The 24,344-nt window shown below is 39.4% G+C and overlaps 3 protein-coding genes across 12 annotated transcripts in view; 2 read left to right on the top strand and 1 right to left on the bottom strand.

Annotated features, from left to right (window-relative positions):
* The window catches only part of dmxl2 (Dmx-like 2), a 42,255-nt gene extending 38,711 nt beyond the window's left edge, over nucleotides 1-3,544 (top strand). For all 6 annotated transcript variants that reach the window (XM_058629273.1, XM_058629272.1, XM_058629269.1 and 3 more), the window contains 2 exons: nucleotides 533-750; nucleotides 1,551-3,544. In XM_058629273.1, coding sequence (XP_058485256.1) covers nucleotides 533-750; nucleotides 1,551-1,760 — 428 coding nt within the window. In that variant the 3' untranslated portion in view covers nucleotides 1,761-3,544. The remainder of the gene's footprint in view (nucleotides 1-532; nucleotides 751-1,550) is intronic.
* A 551-nt stretch (nucleotides 3,545-4,095) lies between these two features.
* On the bottom strand, nucleotides 4,096-9,232 carry gldn (gliomedin). The gene is made up of 10 exons (XM_058629262.1): nucleotides 8,494-9,232; nucleotides 7,733-7,784; nucleotides 7,635-7,652; nucleotides 7,404-7,502; nucleotides 6,524-6,715; nucleotides 6,312-6,428; nucleotides 5,951-6,034; nucleotides 5,738-5,863; nucleotides 5,441-5,591; nucleotides 4,096-5,112 (listed from the first exon to the last, which is right to left on the bottom strand). Exons 1-10 carry the CDS (start codon nucleotides 9,013-9,015, stop codon nucleotides 4,647-4,649), a joined length of 1,827 nt encoding a protein of 608 aa, XP_058485245.1. The 5' UTR covers nucleotides 9,016-9,232; the 3' UTR covers nucleotides 4,096-4,646.
* Nucleotides 9,233-9,688: 456 nt separating this feature from the next.
* LOC131459431 (aromatase) lies at nucleotides 9,689-22,602 on the top strand. Of its 5 annotated transcripts, none has more exons than XM_058629267.1 (12): nucleotides 9,689-9,941; nucleotides 11,019-11,160; nucleotides 13,063-13,141; nucleotides 14,418-14,994; nucleotides 15,081-15,231; nucleotides 16,350-16,504; nucleotides 17,057-17,221; nucleotides 17,995-18,109; nucleotides 18,244-18,355; nucleotides 19,092-19,254; nucleotides 21,823-22,064; nucleotides 22,148-22,602. In XM_058629267.1, the coding sequence occupies exons 4-12, from the start codon at nucleotides 14,799-14,801 to the stop codon at nucleotides 22,409-22,411; spliced, it is 1,563 nt and encodes a 520-aa protein (XP_058485250.1). In that variant the 5' UTR covers nucleotides 9,689-9,941; nucleotides 11,019-11,160; nucleotides 13,063-13,141; nucleotides 14,418-14,798; the 3' UTR covers nucleotides 22,412-22,602. The 5 variants fall into 5 exon arrangements, with proteins under 5 accessions (XP_058485250.1, XP_058485249.1, XP_058485247.1 ...); XM_058629266.1 differs by having other exon boundaries at nucleotides 11,013-11,160; XM_058629264.1 differs by having other exon boundaries at nucleotides 10,159-11,160.
* Nucleotides 22,603-24,344: the final 1,742 nt, after the last annotated feature.

The following is a 24,344-nucleotide window of genomic DNA, read 5'->3' as shown; positions in this document are numbered from 1 at the left end:
GATCTAGTAGAAAACTGTATAAAAATCACCAGATATCCTGAGGTTATTTACCTTTGGCGATTTCTCTTGTTGGTTATCTTATTTCTTTGCCTGTGTTTGGTCTTCGTGAACAGAAACACAGAGAGAGAGTGGCGTGGAGCTGATAGACTTTAATTAGCACTGTGTGAACTCGGTGGTTTGAATTTAACAGACGTGTGTTTTATCTTTAAAAGATGTGCACGACAGCTTTAAGAGGAAACATTCATATCTGGAAAAAAGCAAAAGATATGAACACAATTTGATACGTTCAAATACTTTTCTGTCATTCACGGGGTTTAAAATGCAGTTAAAAACATACAGTGCACTGAACATGCTGGGAAAATGGTCTTTTCTTGCCATATTTTTGTGAAAATTCAGAATTTATAATCTTTAGCTTCAGGTTTTTTACATGAAATTGAAATTGAACTGAAAATAATAAAAAAAAAAAAACATCATCATCATGATTTGTAATCCACTGTCACATTTCTCGCCGCCCGCCCACCCCCTCACTCAGCATTCCCCTGCCATGAGAACGGGGCCACTGTGCTGCAGTACGCTCCCAAGCAGCAGCTGTTAATCACCGGAGGCAGAAAGGGATTTGTGTGCTTGTTTGACATCCGTCAGCGGCAGCTGCTCCACACTTTCCAGGCCCATGACTCAGCCATCAAGGCCCTCGCACTGGATGCCTTCGAGGACTTCTTTGTCACTGGGTCTGCTGAGGGAAACATGAAGGTGACTCACTCACTCACTCACTCACTCACTCACTCACTGACCTGATGGAACTGGATTTGGAGTCCGACACAGTTGTGCTTTGATTGCACACTGAGTGTCAAAGCTATATAAAGAATATGAATAAAGTATTGAAATATAGGACATAGACTGCAGTTATTCAGAGAATAAGGAATAAAACAACAATCTACAATGCTTAACCACCTCTCATAAAAACTAGAAAACATCAATATTTTAGAAATCTTTCAAAAACTAAAAATGTTATAAACTGAATTCACCTTTTTATACCCAAATTTGAGCTGGGATTGGATGATATTCAACCACTAAAACAAATCTTGCTGTTCAGGAATGCAAGTAAATACCTATAATTTGACATTGTCAACAAGAAATAATAATGATGCTTTACCATTTGAAAATTTGAAAATTCATGGACAAGAATAAGTCTATTTTAGCATTAAAGCAGGTTAAAGAGCTCCTACATACTGGCGTATTAACCATTACAGAAACATAAAAAATGATTTTGATAATTACCAATGCTGTTAACATTAAGCAGCTGTGACTTAAACGTTAATAAATGTGTTAAATGTACAATACTGGTCATGGTGAGACATTTGTTACCAGAAAATGTCACTATTTTCAGAAAGTATTAAAGCATTTTTATTGAATGTTAAAATAAAAATGTATTTTTTATGTGAGCTACTGGATTGTAGAATGAATAAAGTCAAAACAAAACAAAGGGGAAACAGGGAGGAAAACAAACTAACATTTTGTAACGTCTGTTTTCATGCTTTCTCTGTCTCCAGGTGTGGAAACTCGCTGGTCACGGCCTCATGCACTCTTTTAGCAACGAGCATGCCAAGCAGTCCATCTTCCGCAACATCGGCGCCGGTGTGATGCAGGTGGAGACACGGCCCGGCAACCGCATCTTCACCTGCGGCGCGGACGGCACCCTGAAGATGCGGGTCCTGCCCGACCGCTACAACATCCCCAGCAGCCTGGTCGACGCCCTGTAGCGGCTACTTCCACCGTCAAGGGTCCAAAAAGGAAAGGGACAAAAAAAAGATGACACATAAAAAGCTTATGTAACACTCACTAGGCATTAATAGTATAAAGGGACAAGTCGGTGAAAAGAGCACCATGCTTTTGGCATCTTTGAGCGTGCAGTGTTCACGGGTTCACAAAAAAACCCTCCCCCTCGAATGAGAAACGGAGCTGCAAATTATTTTTTTTTCTCCCCAAAGGCTGAAAGCGAAGTAACAAGCAGAAGTTATACTTGATTTTAAAAAAGCTAGATTTATTGTCATTTTATTAAAGAATCCTCTACTTAGAGTGTGTCCATAGGGAAGCTATGCATGTCCTGTTCTCGTTACGCGGTGCAATCACAGGTCTATTGATAGTGCTCTGTAAAAGTGCTCAAGCAAAACTTTAAAACGAAGAAAAAAAGCAAAAAAAAAAAAAAAAGGTGTGTAACTGTTGTCATTTTGTGCCCACAGCTGAACTCTCTTAGCATCTACTGTAACCAGCACTGTGGTTTGTAATTAAGTCAGTGGTTTCCGGTGTGAATCGAGTTGTTGGAATCTGCATTTTTGTTTCAATGGTTTTGGCCCCACCCCCTTTCAGCCCTGACCGAAGAGTTGACGGTGAGCCCCTCCCCCCACACATACACACACACCACACCCCACCCTCTCTACGTCACTGGCTGCCCCATCACTCACTCTGGCCTCTCCTGGTGTCGGCTCCACCCGGCCCGAGTTGGTCATGATGTGCATGTGTGTGTGTGTGTGTGTGTTCACTCTGCTGTGTGTGTGTGTGTGTGTCACCTGCCCTCAAATGCCTGTTTGTGTGGCAGACGTCACTGCTAGAACATTCCTGTTGTGAGGAAGACGATGTGTTTTAACTCCTGTGACTGTGATTTCAATGTTTTCATCCGTCTGGTCCAAACACCTTAAACACCTAAACACCCAGGGCAGAAACACAAAGGTTTACTTCTCGTTTTGCACAAGATTCTTTTTTTTTTTTAATTTTCTTATTTAAATTATTTATGTGTTTGCATCCGTTTGCTCGCCCCCTTCCTTTGTAAGACTATTTAACTTATTGCCTTTTTATTTTAGGAATGTAAGGGGTTTTACTGTATCTGACTGGGAGACGTGCAACACAGTCTACTGTACGTAAGGTGCGTGTGTGTGCGTGTGTTTACCTCGCTAGTTGTTTTTAACTGTTTCGTCCACAAGGAATAGATATTTGCACTCACACTCTGGAGACACTAACAAAAAAAAAGGTTTATTTCACATAAATAAGGTTATCGAAGAAGGAACTGTTATATACAAATGAATGTCTGCCTTTATTTGGCCTAGTAGTAAAAACGTTTGAAATAGTTTTAATATATGAATTATAAATATATATATATATATAAATGACCTAATATAAATACACATAAGTACCATGACGGCTTGTACAAACATAAAAAGCATTTCTTTATTTTTTGGTTTCATATCATACCAGCTGGATTAGTTGTACCTTTTGTTAAGTGTATGTATGGTATTTATTAAAAGAGATTTGTGTTTCTCTCCCTCCTTCCCAACTACGTGTACTGTATGTATCCTTTGTGTTTTACCAGTGGTCCTACTGATGTCTGACGTGTGTGTGCGTGTGTGTGTGCATGTAATGATGCAAAAGAAGCCAGTATCACGGGAAGACACTTACTGGGGCACTTGAGCCTGGAGGTGTGTGACAGAACAGGTCATGGTCAGAGTTTTACCTTTGTAAAGTGAATAAATTCTTTTTATTTCATCAGGAAGATTGGACACTTGTTTATTTATTTTTTGGTTTGTTTGACTTGACGAGTGAGTGATCAGGGATAACAAGACTGACTTATGTACAGTTTATCTGATAGGATATGTAACACGCATGTCTGTATAAAAAGATTCATAAAAGGGAATATACTGGGTGTCATGCAAATACACACAATAATGTCATGGCGTACGACAGACAATCATAAAAAGCTTAGATTTTAAGCTGCAGTGCGTAACTTTTGTTGTTTTCTACCTTTCTTTTGTTTTTTTTGTCAACAGAAAGGATGTCCTGGCTAAGGGAGCGTTTGTGTGTACCCACTGGCAGTGCAGAGGCGGGTGGGGACAAGAAGCATTTATTTATTATAAGTACAATCAAGTTTTTTGAGCAGTAGATTTCACTCTTTGAATCATTTTGTGGTTTTTTTTCTTTGTGTTTTCAGTCGTACTCCAACTTGTTTGCAGTCGCCCTGCTTTACTAGCGCAATGTTGACGTGAAACAAATCACTTCCTGTGCGCGGCACAGGAATCTCAACACAAGATCTGAACACCACTATGCTGGGAAACGGAGATGGCTATGCGGAACTGATAGACTTGAAGTCAAGTGTGTATCTTTATGGAGTGAACATTAACTTCAAAATGCAAAACACCAGCTCCAACTGTTTTGTCCCTTTTGGGCTGGTAGCACAAGATGGTGGCTCTGTAAATCAAGACCCTTGCCTAGAGTCCTTAATTTATACGTGATAATACACTTTTACAGACATACATCTGTCAATAAACCCCCCTAAATGTTTCACACTTAAATCTTAAATCAGGGTGGTATGAACTCATTTGACACTAGTCTTTTGTTCCAGCTATATTTAAAGTTACGCACTACAGTTTTAAATTCATTTCATACATAATACTAATAGAAAACACACGTTTTCACACTGTTAATTTAAAACCTCACATGTATGTTGCAAACACATAAATACAGCAGTCTTTATATTGGACGATTTCCGGGAGAAAAATAAGATTGATATGTTTCCTTTCTCTTAAGAAACCTAAATATGAGCAGTTTCTAATGACGGAGTAAGGAGTAGGTGGTCATGCCAGGTGGGCGTGTCCGCGTCACTCATCAGAGATGAAGTGGACCACGTAGAGCCTGACGTAGCTGTGGTCCCACACGTACAGGTGTCTGTCCTTGGGGCTGTAGGAGAGCATTGCAAGAACTCCGCCCGCAGGCCTCAGGTCAAAGGTCATGTTGACCGGCTTCCCCTTCAGCAGGTCAAACGCGAACGTCACTCTGGTGTCCTTGGTGTCGGTGACGTACAGGACGCCGCAGGCGATGAAGGCGTTGCCCGCCTTGGTGCGCGGGTAGGTGGTGTTTATGTAGGACGTGACGGAGAAGGTCTTCTGGTCCAGCTGGGCCACCATGATGCTCTCGTCCACACTCGAGGCAAAGATCAGCCACATGCCGCTCTCGTCCGCCGCGAGTTTGAAGTAGGTCTTGGAGTTGTGGAGCAGGTAGGCGAGGCTGTGGTGCAACGCGTTGTCTATGCTGAGAGTGTGAAGCCTCTTGGTGTCGAAGACAAATCTGTGACCCAACAAAGAAACGAGAGTTACTTCCCAGTCGTCGTCAACATCAGACCTGACTGAGGGAGCGTTTGCATGTATACACAGGCAGCACAGGTGTGGGCGGGAACCAGAAGCATTTATCATCAGGACCTGCTGAACGAGCAGGTTTTTTTGAGCAGTAGAATTCACTTCTACAACTTTTTGTCACTGATCTTTGTGTATTCAATTTACGAGTGCAATGTTGCTGTTGCATTTGAGCCCCGGACAATGTTTGTGCCACATTTGAAAGGATTCCCTCATGTTGTTTTTGAGTTATCGTCTTCATAAGATGCTGTATTTCAACTTACCTGGCAATGCTGGAAGTACCGGCTATATGGTAATATAGGGAACCATTATGGACGACGTGGCCACAGCCCTGATAGAACTTTCTGACATCCACAACGTCACTGCTGTTGTTCTGGAAGGAGGCGATGCTTTTGTACTCTTTCACCACTCGACCTGGAAAGGAGAACAACCAAAATGTTAAAAAAATAAAATAAAATGTCCAGCGTGCATGTTGCTTCAGCTCCTCCTATGACCATTCAAAAATAAACAGAATGGATGGATGATTGAGCCACGCTGATGGCCCTTTGCAAAGCACCTACCAGAGAAATGTTCTGCCACCCATATTCGCTCGTCATCCAGCAGAGCGGTGTCTTTCATCCATGTGCCAAATGTGGTCTCCATCTTTGTCACATTCCTGGGGTTGATCAGAGACTTTATCAGGCATTCTAGAGCGGGGAGAATATGAAATAACAACAAGCTTTTAGATGCTTACGTCTAAACCATATTGTGCTTCTTCTTCTCTGGACACATACCATTCTTCTTCATAGGCTTCGCGTGGTGTTTCTCAGCCTCCTTTACTGATGACGTCTCATCATTTGGAATTGCATGTATTTGCCCTGTCGGAAACAAATTAATCTTGTGTTGTTTAGCTTTCACGCTTGTGCCTGGGATAAATTGTATGTTTAATTTTTCAAAGACTTCTGTTGTCTTGGTCTGTGACACCCTGTGAGAAGATTTACCCACCTACCCGACTGACTAGCTCACTAACTTAATGAGAGATAGGAATGTCTACATTTCCCAGAAACATGGGAAACCAATCAGCTCAGTTTGATCAAAGGAACCAGAGTTTCCACAATAGTCAAGATAGATAATTGGCAAAGAAAGACTTCTCACCCAGGGTTTGAGCAGCATGAAGGTTGGCTCTGTGATGCCTTGTTTTGGGAGGTCCTTGAGGTCCAGGAGGACCCATGGGTCCAGGGGGTCCCGGAGGTCCTGGAGGGCCAGGGGGACCTGCACAAAAAACAACAGACATCGGGATTCAAAGGTAGCTGTATCACGAAGATATCACAGATGGGGGTGCAGAAATGTCCAAGATAATTATTTACCCTCAGTAATGACATCATTGGATGGTTCTGCCTTCTCTCCAGGCTCTCCAGGCTCCCCAGGCGCTCCAGGCTCCCCAGGCTCCCCAGGCTCTCCAGGCTCCCCAGGCTCTCCAGGCTCCCCAGGCTCTCCAGGCACTCCAGGCTCGCCAGGCTCCCCAGGCTCCCCAGGCTCTCCTTTGTCACCAGATTCTCCTGTGGTGGACATTTCCCTATTGTTATTGTAACATGAATGGATCCATTGACCGGGGTGAATCACACCATCTGCTGTGGACAGAGTGATGTGGGAGAAAACATCCCGGTTCGTTCAGCTGAAGCCCAAAACCACAGAGATGAATTATATCAGCTGAGAATGTGAGAGGAAGCTGTTTGGTCTTCCTCAGTCATTCAAGCCATTCATAAATTGAAAGTGTGTGCGTGTGAGTTTGTGGACATTTTCTGGTAGAAACCAGTGAGGGGTCAAAACCTGGTTCCAAAAAATGAAATTTCCGACAGGTTTAATTTAGGATTAAGATGTGCATGGTTAGATTTAAGGCTAGGGTTCTGGTTCTGGTTCTGATTAAAGCTATGGTGTGCAACTCTTTTGTTGACGTTGCCTCTCTCTTAATGAAATGTAAACATCATTTGACAATTCGACTTAAACGTCATGCACTACACTTACTTTTACAGTTGATGAATGAAAGTCTGTGTGTGTGTGTGTGAGAGAGTGAGCTAGTTCAGTGATTTTTAGCCTAAGGTCACTCTCGACCCCTTTTATACTCTTACATTGTACCAGCAGTGGACGTTCTCTTCTCTTAAAAGGCCAGTGTTGCCTCTGGTATCACTAAAATAAAAAAATGGGTCTGGTGAGTTGAAACAGAATAGATCCTCACTTTTTTCTTACCTCTTTTTCCCCTTTTCCCATCAGCCCCGGGCAGTCCATTTATTCCGGGGACGCCATCAGTCCCATTGTGGCCAGGCAGACCATCAGCACCAGGCAAACCTACAGTAACACACGCACACGCACACACATAAATTATTAAATAAATAAAAACGTACAGTAGGCTGACAGCTTAAAGGGTCACTGAACAGGAACAGGGACACACGGTAGTGGTGGGTTTGTTTTTTTACTCACCAGGATGTCCTGGAGGTCCTGCAACAACAAAGAAGTATGAAAAATTAATTTATTGGACATAAGCAACTTAAAGTTCAGAGTAAACCCCTCAGACATACCAGCGATGCAGACTCCCTTGGTGCTGTTGCAAATGTCGATCAACAGTTTAATCTGAAGGGAGAGAGAAAATGTTAAGTTAATTCAAACTGCAGTTAGCAAGTCTTGATATAACCTGCCGACTTTAGTTAAAAATTAACTAGGGATGTTTTTTGTGGCTTTAGAATAAGCCTTTTACTTATAAATGCACTTTTGTACTGTGGTTTTTGGTATGTGAAGGCCTCTGTAGTTTGCAGTGTCACCACTAGATGTCACTACTTCTAACATCCTGGACCCTTAACTGCGTGGTTATCAATATCAGTCATGTTTCCTGCGTGTAAATCTAAAGCAGAGCGGGCCGCAGCCCCCTAGTGTGCAATGAAGGTACTACATGTGAGTAGGTTCATTTAGGTTTAAAAATGTTAATTTTTCATTCCAGATGATAACATGTACATTATGTGGATATTTATGTTTTTTGGTTTTTTTTCAATTAAAGTTGCTTTGGAAAGTTCCGGTCCAAGTTCATTTTGACTGTTTTGGACATTTCATAGATAATTTAGGGCTTTGTTTTTATTAAAACTTTGCAGAATTAAACTCCAAAAGAGGTTACATTTACTGACCTTATACAATGCAGTAAGTAAAATGAACAGGTTGCATTTAAAAGTGTAGATATAAACACATTCAAAATTATTGAAGACTAAAGAATATTTTCCGATTGTAAGATTATAAGTGTGTGAATGGCTGATGTGCTGCTTGTCTCTCCTCCTCAGGTGTCTCATCTCACCGGGACCATGGAGTACGTCATCATCATCATCATGTCGTCCTGCACATGCGCCTTGTGGTGACTCTGGCCGTGTCGATGCTTATGCTTCGTCTTCATCTTCTTCTCCTCTTCCTCCGTCACCTCCTGGCTGATGTCCGGGTGCAGCGGCAGCGCATCCTCCAGCTGGAACTCCTTCTCCAGCCCTTCACTCCTCTTGTTCCTGGAGGACTGGTATTGGTACTGGTTCTGCGCCGGTTCCCCAGCCTTTGCTCGTAACCCCGCCGCTCCCCTGGGCACCTCCTGGAGGAACTCCACCAACGAGCTCTGCTCCACCTCCACCAGCCTCGCCTCCGTCTGCTCCAGCCAGGTCTGCTGCTGGTTCTGCTGGACTAAGAGCACCAGGAGGCCCACAGAGTTCAATAATGCCACAACGCATGTCCCATACAGCACCACCCGCTGAGGGAGAGTCATGCTCGGTGTCGGGATCCACATGGTAACCACGTCACCTCCTCTTTTCTGAGGGTTTCCTACCACTGTCAGCATTCACAGGGGATATAGCTGCAGCACGGCAGGAAATGCAAAAGAAGAAGAAGAGGAGAACTCACTCAGGACAGAGAACGTCCAGGTTGTATCACCTCGTGGTCCAAGATGCTGCCACCAAAACTCAACTCAAACCAATGAAAGCCAAAATTAATCCAACAAGGAGACACTTTGCTGATATTCAAGTCCAGGTCCAGCGTCGCTGCTCTGGCCTCCAGCTGGGTGGTCGGTCTGAAGGCAGACGTCTTCATACAGTGGTTGATGTGTTGTTCGCCCAGTGGAGAAGGGCTTTTGTGTGCGTGTGTGTGTCCGTGCGCACATGCAAACCAGTAACGTAGGAGTGGGCATTACACAATCTTCTGAGCTTGTCTGGAAAGAAACCCCTGCCTGTTCAGTCACCTGATTTATATTCATCACAGTCCATTCTACTGCACCGCCGTGGGCAGACACACACACACACACACAAAGCAGGACAAAAACATAACATGTGAAAGCATGCATTACAACAAACACATTTAGTTTTCATTGATTTATCATCATCATTATTATGCTATGTATAAAAGACAGTTACACACAGAGAGCTTGGAGTAAAATAACAGGACATTTTGAACAGTTTCATCATTTATTTATTTATTTATTTATTTATTTTTTAAAGTAACTGCACATCTATCAAACGTTGTGTTCATGTCTTCTCTTTTCTGTAACCCCTCCCTCTGTTTCTTCTCTGTTAGTCGCAGTTCTTTCTCTCCTTGTCACATCTTCACAGCTTCCATTCGGCAAATCCAACAATGACTCGTTTCCATCGCTTTGATTTGAGACAAAAACATGACATTTCACCAGAAACGCGACAGTGGAACATCTCTGGGCGTTTTAAGGATTATTCATGGTGAAAGGTGGCTGTCGCTGGCCTCTTTTGATTTGCATGTAAAGTAGGTGTCGCTGGTTATTCTCATACCCAACCTCATATTATACATGTCTTTCTTTTTGTTGTTGTTCTAAACTGTATTTAAATGTTTTTATGACGGCTTTATAAGCTCTTTCAAAAAAAATGATTGTGTAACTTTTGAATGTAAACAAACACTCGTCACCTGAGTTCACACTAAGTCTGTCAGCTCCATTCGACTCTATTTGTGTTTCTCAGTATAGTCCGTGCCGGACAGCATTGCCGAGCTGCACACAGGAAGTGAATTGTTCCATGTCAACACAGGCAGTGGGAACAGCAAAGGTCAAAAGGTCAACAGTATTCAATAAATACACTGAGTAGAAACTAATAACATAAAGTGAGAGGAAGACACACAGAGAGTGAAACGTTTCTGCAGCTGTATACACACACATTCCCTCAGTCAGGTCTGATAGTTTTGCCTGACAGGGTTGTTTTCAGATGAAGAACACATCATACAAATTATATTACATGGTTTTTGCTCACAACGGAGGCAGAATAATAACATACTACAAAAGAATCACCAAAATGTTCACACCGCAGCTTTAAGTTTGAATTTTGTGTTTACATATCAACATAACAACATAACCATTTCCTCAGAAATTGGGTTCTTCCTCAATAGAATCAGAAAAAGGTCCTAAAGAAGTCACAAAATAGTATAAAAAAAAGTACATGGGGAGATGAGATAGAGAGGAAACCAAGTGGACGTGCACCACCACTGTTCAGGTGCTGAGTTCTGGAGTGTGTGTGTGTTCCTGCCTCAGGCTGTAGGTCACTGTCTGCTGACAGATGAATGGCTTGAATGGCTTGAGCAGAAGAGGAGACGTGCACGTGCGTGCAGAGTCTTCAGAGCATCGAGGTCGTTCCTTTGTTGTCTCCCGCTCGCTCGCTCACACGCTCTCGCAGATGAGACCGACAACAAAGGTGATTTTATCAGCGTGTTCTGGAAGGCTGATCCAATGAGACGCCACTGAAATTAACCAAATGTGTAAATAGGTCAAAATCATCTCCACCTGCACTGTTCCTGTGATATTTCTGCTTGTGTGTTCTCCTCCCTGAGATGCAGCTGCGAGGAAAAGAGCCTTATCTGTCTTCTCACCGCGCGGCCGATGGGTCCACATCTGTCCTGCAGCTTCGAGCCAAGGACGAGCAGATGACCTGACGTGTCCTCCTGCAGACTTTCATCCTCCCACCTGCCTCCTCAGTCTGTGAGAGAATCTTTAAATACCTTTAATCTCTCAGCCACTTTATTAGACACTTATCGAAGCAAATTCCTGTGAAGGGAGTCACATGGTGGATGCATTTAGACACAGAGACGTGGTCAAAATGACCTCCTGAAGTTCAAACTGAGGATCAAATATTCTTTCTTTCTTTCTTTCTTTCTTTAATTTAATTTAATTTAATTTAATTTAATTTTAAATTTAAAAGTTTCTCATCTTGTCACAGGTTGCAGCTGATTGTCTTGATTAATAATTGACTTTATTCTCATAACATTACAACTTTATTCTCATAACATTACAACTTTATTCTCATAATATGTCTTTATTCTTGTAATATTATGACTTTATTCTGGAAACATTAAATAGTTTTTTCTTTTCAGTTTGGCTCTATACTATACTAATAGAATTCCCCTTTAAAATTATTGAAATTCAAAAAAATTAAAGTAAAACATAGACTGAAGTAATGAAAAAAATAAAGTTTAAAAGTTTAAAAATTCTTCACACAACAAACTTTTTCACTGTATATGAAACTACATGTCATTGCCCTGTAACTTCATCATATGGTATGTTAATATACCTAAGATAAGATAAGATAATCCTTTATTGGTCCCACAACAGGGAAATGATTTAAACACACCAAAGACACATTGGCAGAATATGCCACATTTATTAATACATTAATAATGTGAACGTGTTGAGGCGTCACACATGTTTTTGACATTTAAACTCCTCTTTAGTTTCTTGTTCTCCGTGTTTGTTCACTTTTGGAACAACTCTCCTCACATGCAGCGGAGACAAAGATGTGGTTGACCACAAGACAGAGGTCAGAGGCAAGGTTACATTAACTTCTGTTTCTGGGCAGAACAATGCGGGCCATCTCTGCTTAATCACGCAGAACAATCTGCAGCCTGAAAGGCAGCGTACGCGGCTTGGATTTCCACGTAGAGCCTCGGCACACAGTCGGACGTTTGAGCGTCTCACATTCTTGGGCTGGAGTGTGGGCGACGAGTGAATTCACAGAGACTTTTATACAGAAAGAGAGAGAGAGAGAGCGAAGGGAACAAAGGCAGAGACACAGTCATGTGACGTGGTGTTTGTCACCAAGTGGAAAATGTCTTTTCATTTTTTTAATGAACACATTTATAGTTACATAAATAACAGCGTGTTTGCACAGCTGATATTGTACGTTGATATAATAATCGAAAGCTGTTGTGTGTAAACTTTTAAATATAAACAAATTCAAGTTCATATAATGTTGATTAAGTCCATCAGCTCCACTCTGTGTCCCCCTGTGACGTTACCGTGTAGGAAGTGATTCAGTTTGTGTAAGGACAGATGTCTGCAAACAGGTCGAAAACACAAAGATAAGATAAGATTAGTCCTTAGGACCCTTTATTAGTCCTGTAGTGTGGAAATGTACAGTGTCACAGCAGCAAAGACAGTAAAGATAAAGGTAATAAATTATAAAACGTGCATTTTCACATCTGTGAATGTACAACATAGCCAAATGTCGACAATAAGACAGGTTTCACAGGTGAATTCTACTGCTCAAAGAACAGAGTCATACAGTTGTTTGATCACAACAATTTGTAAATCAAAAAATGTACAAAATCCAGAAATAGATGACATAGTTATAAAACAGTCGTTAAATTCTATAATATCCAAATTTCATCATTGTAGCAGTTTCCATCTTCACTAAAATAGAAAGCAGTTTTTCCAAATTCAGAATGAACTCATAGAACATGTTAAAGAAATGATGAAAAGTAGCTGTAACTCCACCTGCTGTATTTCCTCTTGCATGCAGTGTGATGCAGAGCCTTGAAGCTCTTCTTTCTCTCTTTAGCTTAAATATGCATCTGTCACTAAACACTTATTATCTCATGATTACAGGATGCAGTGGAATCAGTGCCGTGGATATTATGACGTAACGTCCTGACTTCAACAGCAGCAGCAGCAGCAGCAGCATGAAGTGAGTGAACCACATACAGTGTGTGTTTCATAACAGTCGGTTTATGTTGATGATTTTGTTTTTATAACAATAAATGAGCTTTGGCTGCAGAAAACCTGGCACATCTAATTTCATGGATCACAGCTCTGGTTCTCCATCTACTGGCAGAGGCGAACAAATATTTCAATAATAATTTTCATATGCTATGGATTCAATGTTTAAAAGCGCATAGACAAAACTGGAGAAGACATAAAAGGAGTAGAAAAGAAATAAAGCGGTTGATAAAATAATGATGTCTTAGAAAGGTAGATTAAATGTGAAATAAGTAAAATAGTACAATAACATAAATGCAATACAGTACAGATACAATGAATACATGAATACAGAATTGTTTAAAAAAGCAGCCGGAAAACGTTTCAACCTTTTAGTTCCTGCCTTCTTTTCACTTACTGAATACATTTTACATTTTTTTTTATGAACATTTATGCTGTTTACAGTATAAACAATTATCTCTTTAAACATATATACACTTTGATTTGAACACAGATAACTAGATAGCTATTTGTATTCAAATCAAATTGTATATTTTTAAAGAGTTAATTGCCATCTATCTATCTATCTATCTATCTATCTATCTAGCTATCTATCTAGCTATCTAGCGACATAGCTATCTATCTAGCTAGCTATCTAGTTACATAGCTATCTATCTATCTATCTATCTATCTATCTATCTATCTACATAGCTATCTATCTATCTATCTATCTATCTATCTATCTATCTACATAACTATCTATCTATCATCTATCTATCTAGCGACATAGCTATCTATCTAGCTACATAGCTAGCTAGCTATCTAGTTACATAGCTATCTAGCTACATAGCTAGCTATCTAGCGACAAAGCTATCTAGCTAGCTAGCTATCTAGTTACATAGCTATCTATCTATCTATCTAGCGACATAGCTATCTAGCTAGATAGCTATCTAGTTACATAGCTATCTAGCTACATAGCTAGCTATCTAGCTACGTAGCTAGCTATCTAGCGACATAGCTATCTATCTAGCTAGCTATCTAGTTACATATCTATCTATCTAGTTACATAGCTATCTATCTATCTATCTATCTATCTAGCGACACAGCTAGCTATCTAGTTACATAGATAGATAGATAGATAGATAGATAGACAGACAGACAGACAGACAGACAGACAGACAGACAGGTCCCTGTCTAACCCATGAATGTTAATCTAAAAAAAGACATTTTGCAGATTCCGATGACATAAATAGTTTCATTATCAGTGACCGTGCAGGTGCCTCCGCCAGATTCTTCTGATGTTCTAAAGGAGTAGTACAGGAGTGCTTCACATCATCAAAATGTCAAATACACTCCATAAATCGAATCTCGCTCCAAAGCTGCATCACAACACGTCCGTGTGGAAGGAATTCCTGTTCCCTCAAGGGCACTGGATCAAATCCAAACTCCTCAAGGTTAGACGTGAATTGTTTACTGTTTCCCTCCTGTGTTGTGACTTTTGATTTCGCCCTGACCTGGCTGCTCACCAGCTCGGGCTGCTCATAAAGAGACAGAGCTTGTTGAAGGTAGCCTCCATCACTTTGGACCAGTCTCTGGGTTTGTGCGGTCGCGCGTCAACGTTTTGTTTTGTAAAAATCTCTCCTCTCATGGATCTGATGCCTGCGTGTGACCTGGCGATGACTCCAGTAGGTTTGGACGCCATGGCTTCAGACCTGGTCTCCATGTCCCCCAATGTCACTGCAGCGGGGTCACCGGGCGTCGCTATGGCGACCAGAACCTTACTGCTGCTCGTGTGTCTCCTGCTGGCTGCGTGGAGCCACACGGAGAAGAAAAGCGTCCCAGGTACTGTAGACACAGCACAGATTTGAATGGAAGTGTCTTTTTCTTTTTCTTTTTTGATTTATACTTACTGTCACTTCCCACAACAGGTCCTTCTTTCTGCCTGGGTTTGGGGCCACTTCTGTCGTATGTGAGATTCCTGTGGACTGGTATCGGCACAGCCAGCAACTACTACAACGACAAATATGGAGACATCGTCAGAGTGTGGATAAATGGAGAGGAGACGCTCGTAATCAGCAGGTTGGTTCTCTGCTAAAACTGACGTGCGTAACTTTTAAATATAAGTGAATATCTGTTACATTTTGGTTACATTCTCCACACGTGTTTCGATCGTTACATTCCCACGCTGCACACATAATGTTTAAATCACCACTGATGCACAGGTGGAAGGATAATAGCTACATGAGAAAAGCGAGAAGGCAGCAAACACTTGGAATATGGACCTAGAGTTGTTCTTTCAGAAAGTGGAGAAAGTTTGATGTTACTGATTTTACTCCTTGGCTGAAAAAACACCCAAGAAGCACCTACATGTAACAGTTTCTTCCTCATGCAGACCGTCTCTGTGAGTGTGTGACAAAGCTGCACCATCTCTGTCACTCACAGCAGAAGCTCACTTCATGTCTGCTTTTATTTTGACTTCCACCAGGTTGTTTTTGAACTTTAGGTCTTTAGAAGTTACACACTGGAGCTTTAAACTACTGTCAAATGAGTACACACCAAGGTTATTTAATAGGTAACGAAAAGTAACGAAATAATGGAAACTGAAACATTTTCGTTTACTGAAATAATATTTCTTTACTTTTTTAAAAAAGATAACTAACTGAAACAATTGTATGTTTATAAAACTAACTAAAATTGTAGCGAAAATGTGAATAGTTTTCTTCTTTGTAAATGAATTTCATACAAGGTTGTTTTTGATACAGCACTTTCATTCATTCATAATTTGTTATGTAGTTAATTGGGTTGAGTTATTTTATTTTATTTAATTAGCAAACCCGCTGTAAAAACTAATTAAAAGGCAGTACAGTAATTGTATCCGCTCCACATGACTCTCTGTGTTTCTCAGTATAGAGGTGTTTAGATCACGCGTCACCAGGCGACATTACAGCGCTGCACATAGGAAGTGATTTGTGTAATGTTCCAACAAACAGAGGCGGGCCTGAAAGTGTTGTTTATTCAGATAAAGTCACAAATAATGTCATAATCATTTCTGTTCACAAAAAAACAAACAGAGGCAGAATAATAACATCAGCGAAAAGTTACACACTGCAGCTTTAATTCTCAGAAAGGAAGCTGTCAAACAGTCCAAGAGTAGATTCACAATTTGTTTGTTTTTTTGTACATTTTTTTACAATTAGACCATCAGCTGTGCACCACGTTCTGAAGAATGGACTTTACTCGTCACGTTTTGGGAGCGAGCAGGGACTGAGCTGCATCGGCATGCACGAGAGAGGCGTCATTTTCAACAACAACATGACTCTGTGGAAGAAGATTCGCTTCTACTTCACCAAAGGTAACAGCATATAAATATAAATAAATCATTTATAACATAGAGAATATAACCACACCAGTGGTCTGTGTCTGAAAGGAGTAGGAAAGAGGTGTGAACTTAATAATGTCTTTAAACTTCAAATTTATGCCATGATTTTGACATTTTCTGCTTATTTAGCTATTATATTCATGTCAATGTCTCTCTTCTTTTTCTCTTTATATTACAAAAAAATTAAGGAAACAAAGATAACAAAAGTAAAGATTTGGATTAAAACATCATTTTTAAGTTTGCATTTAACTCATTCCGTGATTGAACAGTATGTATTTTAGATAGATGTTAAGTTTAATTATTGGATTTTTAAAGCAGCAGGTGAAAAAGAAAAAGGTTGTCTTTTTATAACTTACAGATTGACTGAACTAAATTAATTTAGGTTTTATACCCAACCGTTTTCTTTTTTTTTTGTGTGTAGCTTTAACCTCATTTAAATTTGTTATAGTCTAGTCCATCCAGTTATTCACTGATTTTAAACATTTGGTGGTCCTGTGTGTGTGTGTGTGTGTGTGTGTGTGTCAGCTCTCACAGGTCCAGGTTTGCAGAGGACAGTGGAGGTCTGTGTCTCGTCCACGCAGACTCACCTGGACGACCTGGACAGTCTGGGTCACGTGGACGTGCTCAGTTTGCTGCGCTGCACCGTGGTCGACATCTCCAACAGACTCTTCCTGGGTGTTCCTGTCGATGGTGAGTACACGTGTGTGTGTGTGTGTGTACTTTAGTCTTTGCTTTGACCGAAACATCCTCAACACAGGTGGACACTGTGTGATTTTAGTTTATTAGCTGCAGTTTGTTTAGTTGCTGTGCATTTGCACTTTATTAGGTACACATAAAGTGTCAGGAGCGACATGCGGCGTGGTCGTCTGCTTTAAGGTTTGACGTGTTTTGAGTGAGGTTATTTTGAAGCCGGCTGGTCGTTCTCCTCTGACCTCCAGCATCAACAATGCATTTTCAACTACTGCTCAATGGATATTTATGTTTTTAGACCATTTTCTGTAAACCCAAGAGATTCCCAGTAGATGAAAAACTGAGATTCAGCAGGGCAGCTTGACCACACCTACATGTTTAAATGCATTACAGCCATGTGATTTGCTGTTTAGCATAAGTAAACTAAGCTCATATGGACATATTAGACATCTAATTAGCTTTTAGTTATTTCTTTTTATTTTTTAGTTGAAGATTGCACATTTAGTGCACATTTGCACATCTGTTTCAAGTTTTAAAAACCAAAGCTGTGCAGCCAATGCAATGTCTGCTGTTTTTGTTATTTTTCATTTGAAGTGTAGTATCACCAGATTTGAAAGTAATACTAGTTCAGTTTTGTGATTTGATGTCAAATTATTAATTTGGCATAAATAACATAACTATAATGAACACAATTTTGTATGTTTCATTTGTATTAATAATAGTCAACTCCTGTGTTGCATATTTTGATGCATCTGTAAACTCTGTGTGTGCAGAGAAAGAGCTGCTGCTGAAGATTCACAAGTATTTTGACACGTGGCAGAGTGTGCTGATCAAACCCGACATCTACTTCAAGTTTGCCTGGATTCACCAGAGGAATAAGAAAGCAGTGTGAGTCTCCTCTCTTTATTTCTCACTCGGTTATTCAACCGATTGTGTTTCTTCATATGAACAAGCCCAGTGTTTTTATTTATTTTTTAACCCAACAAAAAAAAACAATGCAGTATGTGTCTGTTTTCTCACAGCCAGGAGCTGCACGATGCCATAGAGGATCTCGTAGAGCAGAAGAGGAGAGAAGTGGATCAGGCAGACAAACTGGACAACATCAACTTCACCACAGAGCTCATATTTGCACAGGTAAGAGTGAGAATCAAATTGAATTCATGGAATCATTATTATTATTTCCATTCTTATGCATTTTTGAAGTCCGAAACGTTGGTGAAAAAAGACGAAAATTGGCACGGAAATCAGCCAAATGAAGTTGCATCAAATTTTAGGGATGGGACGATACCACTTTTTTGTGTGCGATACCAATACCGATATCACAAACTTGTGTAGCTACCGATATTATCGATATTAGTCCGACACAGTCATTTTAGACCATTTATGAACGTATGAAACACATTTTTCAATGACACAATTCTCCAACTGTGTAACAAATATTTTATCTCCCAAAAAGAAGAAATAAACAGCCCAAACATGACTCAGCTAAAAATGCTTTTGCTGATTTTTATTTACCCTTTTTTCAGTCTGTGCACAGTGAAGCATGTGATATACAGTATAGGACATTACATTTGCATCTGTCTGATATCTGATCCAGTGATTTTGACCGATACTAACTGATACCCATATGGATTCCCATCTCTACCAAATCGAAACTTCACGAAACTGGGTGGAAACATGTCACAGTCCAAGCCGAACAATAAAGTCTGTTGGGACCAAAAACTCAACAGGAAGACTGCCATTTTGAATTTGGCGTCCCTCTACATAACATAACATAACATAACATATCATAACAGGAAGTTTCCTGCACTTCGTCTTCCACATGGAAGGCGTCGACTTATCCACAAGTGTGTGCTTGTGTTTTTTTCAGAACCACGGTGAGCTGTCAGCCGAGAACGTGACACAGTGTGTGCTGGAGATGGTGATCGCCGCTCCTGACACCATGTCCATCAGTGTCTTCTTCATGCTGCTGCTCCTCAAACAGCATCCAGACGTGGAGCTGCAGCTGCTGCGAGAGATCGACACCGTTGTGGGTGAGAAACCAAACCTGAAAACACGACTACTACTATGTCTAATACAGACTATGTTTTATCCACCATAGTAATGACATTTAAAACTAAAATTAAGTACAGAATCTACACTACTACTCAATGTTGTAGTAGTGTAAATCATTTTTTTAAAAATACTCTAAGTTGCATTTTTATTGGATACATTAGTACTAATAGGACAAGAGCCATGAAAATAATAAATTCTCCCTTCATGTAGGTATACCAACATTTAAAAGACTCTTTCACTCACTCCTCCCTTTTCCCAGCACATCGGGGAACTACGGTGCATGTCAGAAAGGACGTAATTCTTCTTTATTTGTGTAGTTAAGCTACAAAGTCATACTTTAGTACGTCGTCCTAAATTTGACAAAAAAGTCATACTTTAGTATGTCGTCCAAAATGTGATCAAAAAGTCATACTTTAGTACGCCGTCCAAAATTTGACAAAAAAAAGTCATACATTAATATGTCGTCCAAAATTTTACAAAAAAGTCATAGGTTAGTATGTCTTCCAAATTCTGACAAAAAAGTAATACTTTAGTATGTCGTCCAAAATTTGACAAAGAAGTCATAGGTTAGTATGTCGTCCAAAATTTGACAAAAAAGTAATACTTTAGTATGTCGTCCAAAATTTGACAAAGAAGTCATAGGTTAGTATGTCGTCCAAAATTTAACAAAAAAGTCATAGGTTAGTATGTCGTCCAAAATATGACCAAAAGGTCATAGGTTAGTATGTCGTCCAAAATCTGACCAAAAAGTCATAGGTTAGTATGTCGTCCAAAATTTGACAAAAAAGTCTTACTTTAGTACGTTGTCCAAAATTTGACAAAAAAGTCATAGGTTAGTATGTCGTCCAAATTCTGACGAAAAAGTAATACTTTAGTATGTCGTCCAAAATTTGACAAAGAAGTCATAGGTTAGTATGTCGTCCAAAATTTAACAAAAAAGTCATAGGTTAGTATGTCGTCCAAAATATGACCAAAAAGTCATAGGTTAGTATGTCGTCCAAAATTTGACAAAAAAGTCTTACTTTAGTACGTTGTCCAAAATTTGACAAAAAAGACACACTTTAGTACGTCGTCCAAAATTTGACAAAAAAGTCATACATTAGTACGTCGTCCAAAATTTGACCAAAAAGTCAAAGGTTAGTATGTCATCCAAAATTTGACCAAAAGGTCATACTTTAATATGTCATCCAAAATTTGACCAAAAAAAGACACACTTTAGTGTTAGTATGTCGTCCAAATTCTGACAAAAAAGTAATACTTTAGTATGTCGTCCAAAATTTGACAAAGAAGTCATAGGTTAGTATGTCGTCCAAAATTTAACAAAAAAGTCATAGGTTAGTATGTCGTCCAAAATATGACCAAAAAGTCATAGGTTAGTATGTCGTCCAAAATTTGACAAAAAAGTCTTACTTTAGTACGTTGTCCAAAATTTGAAAAAAAAAGACACACTTTAGTACGTCGTCCAAAATTTGACAAAAAAGTCATACATTAGTACGTCGTCCAAAATTTGACCAAAAAGTCAAAGGTTAGTATGTCATCCAAAATTTGACCAAAAGGTCATACTTTAATATGTCATCCAAAATTTGACAAAAAAAGACACACTTTAGTACGTCGTCCAAAATTTGACCAAAAAGTCATAGGTTAGTATGTCGTCCAAAATTTGACAAAAAAGTCTTACTTTAGTATGTCGTCCAAAATTTGACAAAAAAGTCATAGGTTAGTATGTCGTCCAAATTCTGACAAAAAAGTAATACTTTAGTATGTCGTCCAAAATTTGACAAAGAAGTCATAGGTTAGTATGTCGTCCAAAATTTGACAAAAAAGTCTTACTTTAGTATGTTGTCCAAAATTTGACAAAAAAAGACACACTTTAGTACGTAGTCCAAAATTTGACAAAAAAGTCATACATTAGTACGTCGTCCAAAATTTGACCAAAAAGTCAAAGGTTAGTATGTCATCCAAAATTTGACCAAAAGGTCATACTTTAATATGTCATCCAAAATTTGACAAAAAAAGACACACTTTAGTATGTCGTCCAAAATTTGACCAAAAAGTCATAGGTTAGTATGTCGTCCAAAATTTGACAAAAAAGTCATACATTAGTACGTCGTCCAAAATTTGACCAAAAAGTCAAAGGTTAGTATGTCATCCAAAATTTGACCAAAAGGTCATACTTTAATATGTCATCCAAAATTTGACAAAAAAGTCTTACTTTAGTATGTCGTCCAAAATTTGACAAAGTCTTACTTTAGTATGTCGTCCAAAATTGACAAAACAAGTCATACATTAGTACGTCGTCCAAAATCAGTCATAAAAGTCATAGTATAGTATGTCGTCCACAATCAGTCAAAAAATAATGTCATTGGATGTCTTTGGATGTGGTAACAAGTGAGGAACAAATTCTATATAAAAAATCTGTAAAATGTTGAATCAACATCTCGCTGAACCAGGTTAATAAAAGAGTTTCATGAAGGTATTCAGGGTTGGCTTCATTAACTTTTATTATGGCATTCATTTTTAACTTAATCACCGTTGTCTCACTACAGGGGAGCGACAGCTGCAGAATGGAGATCTTCCCAAGCTGCATGTGCTCGAGAGCTTCATAAACGAATGTCTGCGCTTCCACCCTGTGGTGGATATCACCATGCGGCGAGCGCTGAACGACGACGTCATCGATGGCTACCGGGTACCGAGGGGCACAAACATCATCCTCAACACGGGCCGCATGCACCGCACAGACTTATTCTGCAAGCCAAACCAATTCAGCCTGGAAAACTTTGAGAAAAATGTAAGAAAAAGTTGAACAAACAGCCCACGTCTTGTGTTTTGAAATAGTCTTTTATTGTCTGCCTCCATCTAATGTACCTCCAGATCCCTCGTCGTCACTTCCAGCCGTTCGGCTCGGGTCCTCGCTCCTGCGTTGGCAAACACATCTCCATGGTGATGATGAAGTCCGTCCTGGTGACGTTGCTCTCGCAGTTCTCAGTGTGCCTCCATGATGGCTTATCCCTGGACTGTCTCCCGCAGACCAACAACCTGTCCCAACAGCCCATCGAGCATCCGCAGGAGGCTCAACATCTGGGCATGAGATTCTTACCCAGACAGAGAGGAAGCTGGAAAACTCTCCAGCACTGATTCTGTTACTGAACATGATGGGTGTTTCAGCACGATTATTCAGAACATACACTGTACATATATACATGATTGTTATTATTATATTATTATATTATCTCATAAATGTACAAAGCTAGGTTTTTATAACACCCAGAGCATCGTAGACTGTGTTAAAGGTTTTCATTTATACTTTAAATAAATTATTGTTTCAATATTGTGTGTTGTTGTCTTTTGGGTGTTTTCTCATTTGTATATTTTTAAACATCTGGTGGATTTACAACACATTTACTATTTACATACTGATTGACTTATTAAATTGAATTTTATTTCAGTTTCTTCTGATTTGTAATGTTCTTTGCAGCCCATGGCCAAGTGAAAAGGGAACTTGGCTTGTAACTGGAGGTTTAAGTCCCCACCAGGTCAAAAGGACTGGGGTACCCCTGAGCAAGGTACCCAAACCCTATTGCTCCTCAGTGTGGCTGTCCACTGCTCCTAATTCTAGGATGGGTCAAATGCAGAGAAATAATTTCCCTAAGGGGATTAATAAAGTATAAGATTTAAATTTAGATTTACATCGTCAACAAGGCAATCAGAGATGTTGTCCAAAATCTGTCAAAAAGTCATACTTTAGTATGTCATCCAAAATCACTCAAAAAGTCATACTTTAGTATGTCATCCAAAATCTGCCAAAAAAGTCATACTTTAGTAAGTCGTCCAAAACCACTCAAAAAAAGTCATAGTATAGTATGTCGTCCAAAATCTGTCAAAAAAGTCATAGTATAGTATGTCGTCCAAAATCTGTCAAAAAAGTCATAGTATAGTATGTCGTCCAAAATCACTCAAAAATGTCATACTTTAGTATGTCGTCCAAAATCTGTCAAAAATGTCATAGTATAGTATGTCGTCCAAAACCACTCAAAAAAGTCATAGTATAGTATGTTGTCCAAAATCAGTCAAAAAAGTCATAGTAGAGTATGTCGTCCAAAATCACTCAAAAAAGTCATAGTAGAGTATGTCGTCCAAAATCACTCAAAAATGTCATACTTTAGTATGTCGTCCAAAATCTGTCAAAAAAGTCATAGTATAGTATGTCGTTTCAAAATCAATCAAAAAGTCATAGTATAGTATGTCGTCCAAAATCTGTCAAAAAAGTCATAGTATAGTATGTCGTCCAAAATCACTCAAAAAAGTCATAGTATAGTATGTCGTCCAAAATCTGTCAAAAAAGTCATAGTATAGTATGTCGTCCAAAATCACTCAAAAATGTCATAGTATAGTATGTCGTCCAAAATCTGTCAAAAAAGTCATAGTATAGTATGTCGTCCAAAATCACTCAAAAAAGTCATAGTATAGTATGTCGTCCAAAATCTGTCAAAAAAGTCATAGTATAGTATGTCGTCCAAAATCACTCAAAAAAGTCATAGTATAGTATGTCGTCCAAAATCTGTCAAAAATGTCATACTTTAGTATGTCGTCCAAAATCTTTCAAAAAAAGTCATAGTATAGTATGTCGTCCAAAATCACTCAAAAATGTCATACTTTAGTATGTCGTCCAAAATCTGTCAAAAAAGTCATAGTATAGTATGTCGTCCAAAATCACTCAAAAAAGTCATAGTATAGTATGTCGTTCAAAATTAGTCAAAAAAGTCATAGTATAGTATGTCGTCATACTATCATAGTATAGTCATAGTATAGTATGTCGTTCAAAATTAGTCAAAAAAGTCATAGTATAGTATGTCGTCCAAAATCTGTCAAAAAAGTCATAGTATAGTATGTCGTCCAAAATCACTCAAAAAAGTCATAGTATAGTATGTCGTTCAAAATTAGTCAAAAAAGTCATAGTATAGTATGTCGTCCAAAATCACTCAAAAAAGTCATAGTATATAGTATGTCGTCCAAAATTAGTCAAAAAAGTCATAGTATAGTATGTCGTCCAAAATCTGTCAAAAAAGTC

Source organism: Solea solea, chromosome 5, assembly GCF_958295425.1.
Source record: "Solea solea chromosome 5, fSolSol10.1, whole genome shotgun sequence".
Classification (NCBI taxonomy): domain Eukaryota; kingdom Metazoa; phylum Chordata; class Actinopteri; order Pleuronectiformes; family Soleidae; genus Solea; species Solea solea.
This window is presented reverse-complemented; position numbering and strand designations above follow the sequence as displayed.

What these genes read in the sequence shown, in the direction of transcription:
- LOC131459431 (XM_058629267.1), top strand. Translation starts at nt 14,799, where the DNA reads ATGGATCTGATGCCTGCGTGTGACCTGGCGATGACTCCAGTAGGTTTG. An exon ending in TCGCTTCTACTTCACCAAAG is followed by an intron (nt 16,505 to 17,056) that starts GTAACAGCATAT and finishes TGTGTGTGTCAG; the next exon opens with CTCTCACAGGTCCAGGTTTG. An exon ending in CAGAGGAATAAGAAAGCAGT is followed by an intron (nt 18,110 to 18,243) that starts GTGAGTCTCCTC and finishes GTTTTCTCACAG; the next exon opens with CCAGGAGCTGCACGATGCCA.
- gldn (XM_058629262.1), bottom strand. Translation starts at nt 9,015, where the DNA reads ATGCTGACAGTGGTAGGAAACCCTCAGAAAAGAGGAGGTGACGTGGTT. An exon ending in TGACGTACTCCATGGTCCCG is followed by an intron (nt 7,785 to 8,493) that starts GTGAGATGAGAC and finishes CTCTCCCTTCAG; the next exon opens with ATTAAACTGTTGATCGACAT. An exon ending in GGTACTTCCAGCATTGCCAG is followed by an intron (nt 5,113 to 5,440) that starts GTAAGTTGAAAT and finishes GTTGGGTCACAG; the next exon opens with ATTTGTCTTCGACACCAAGA.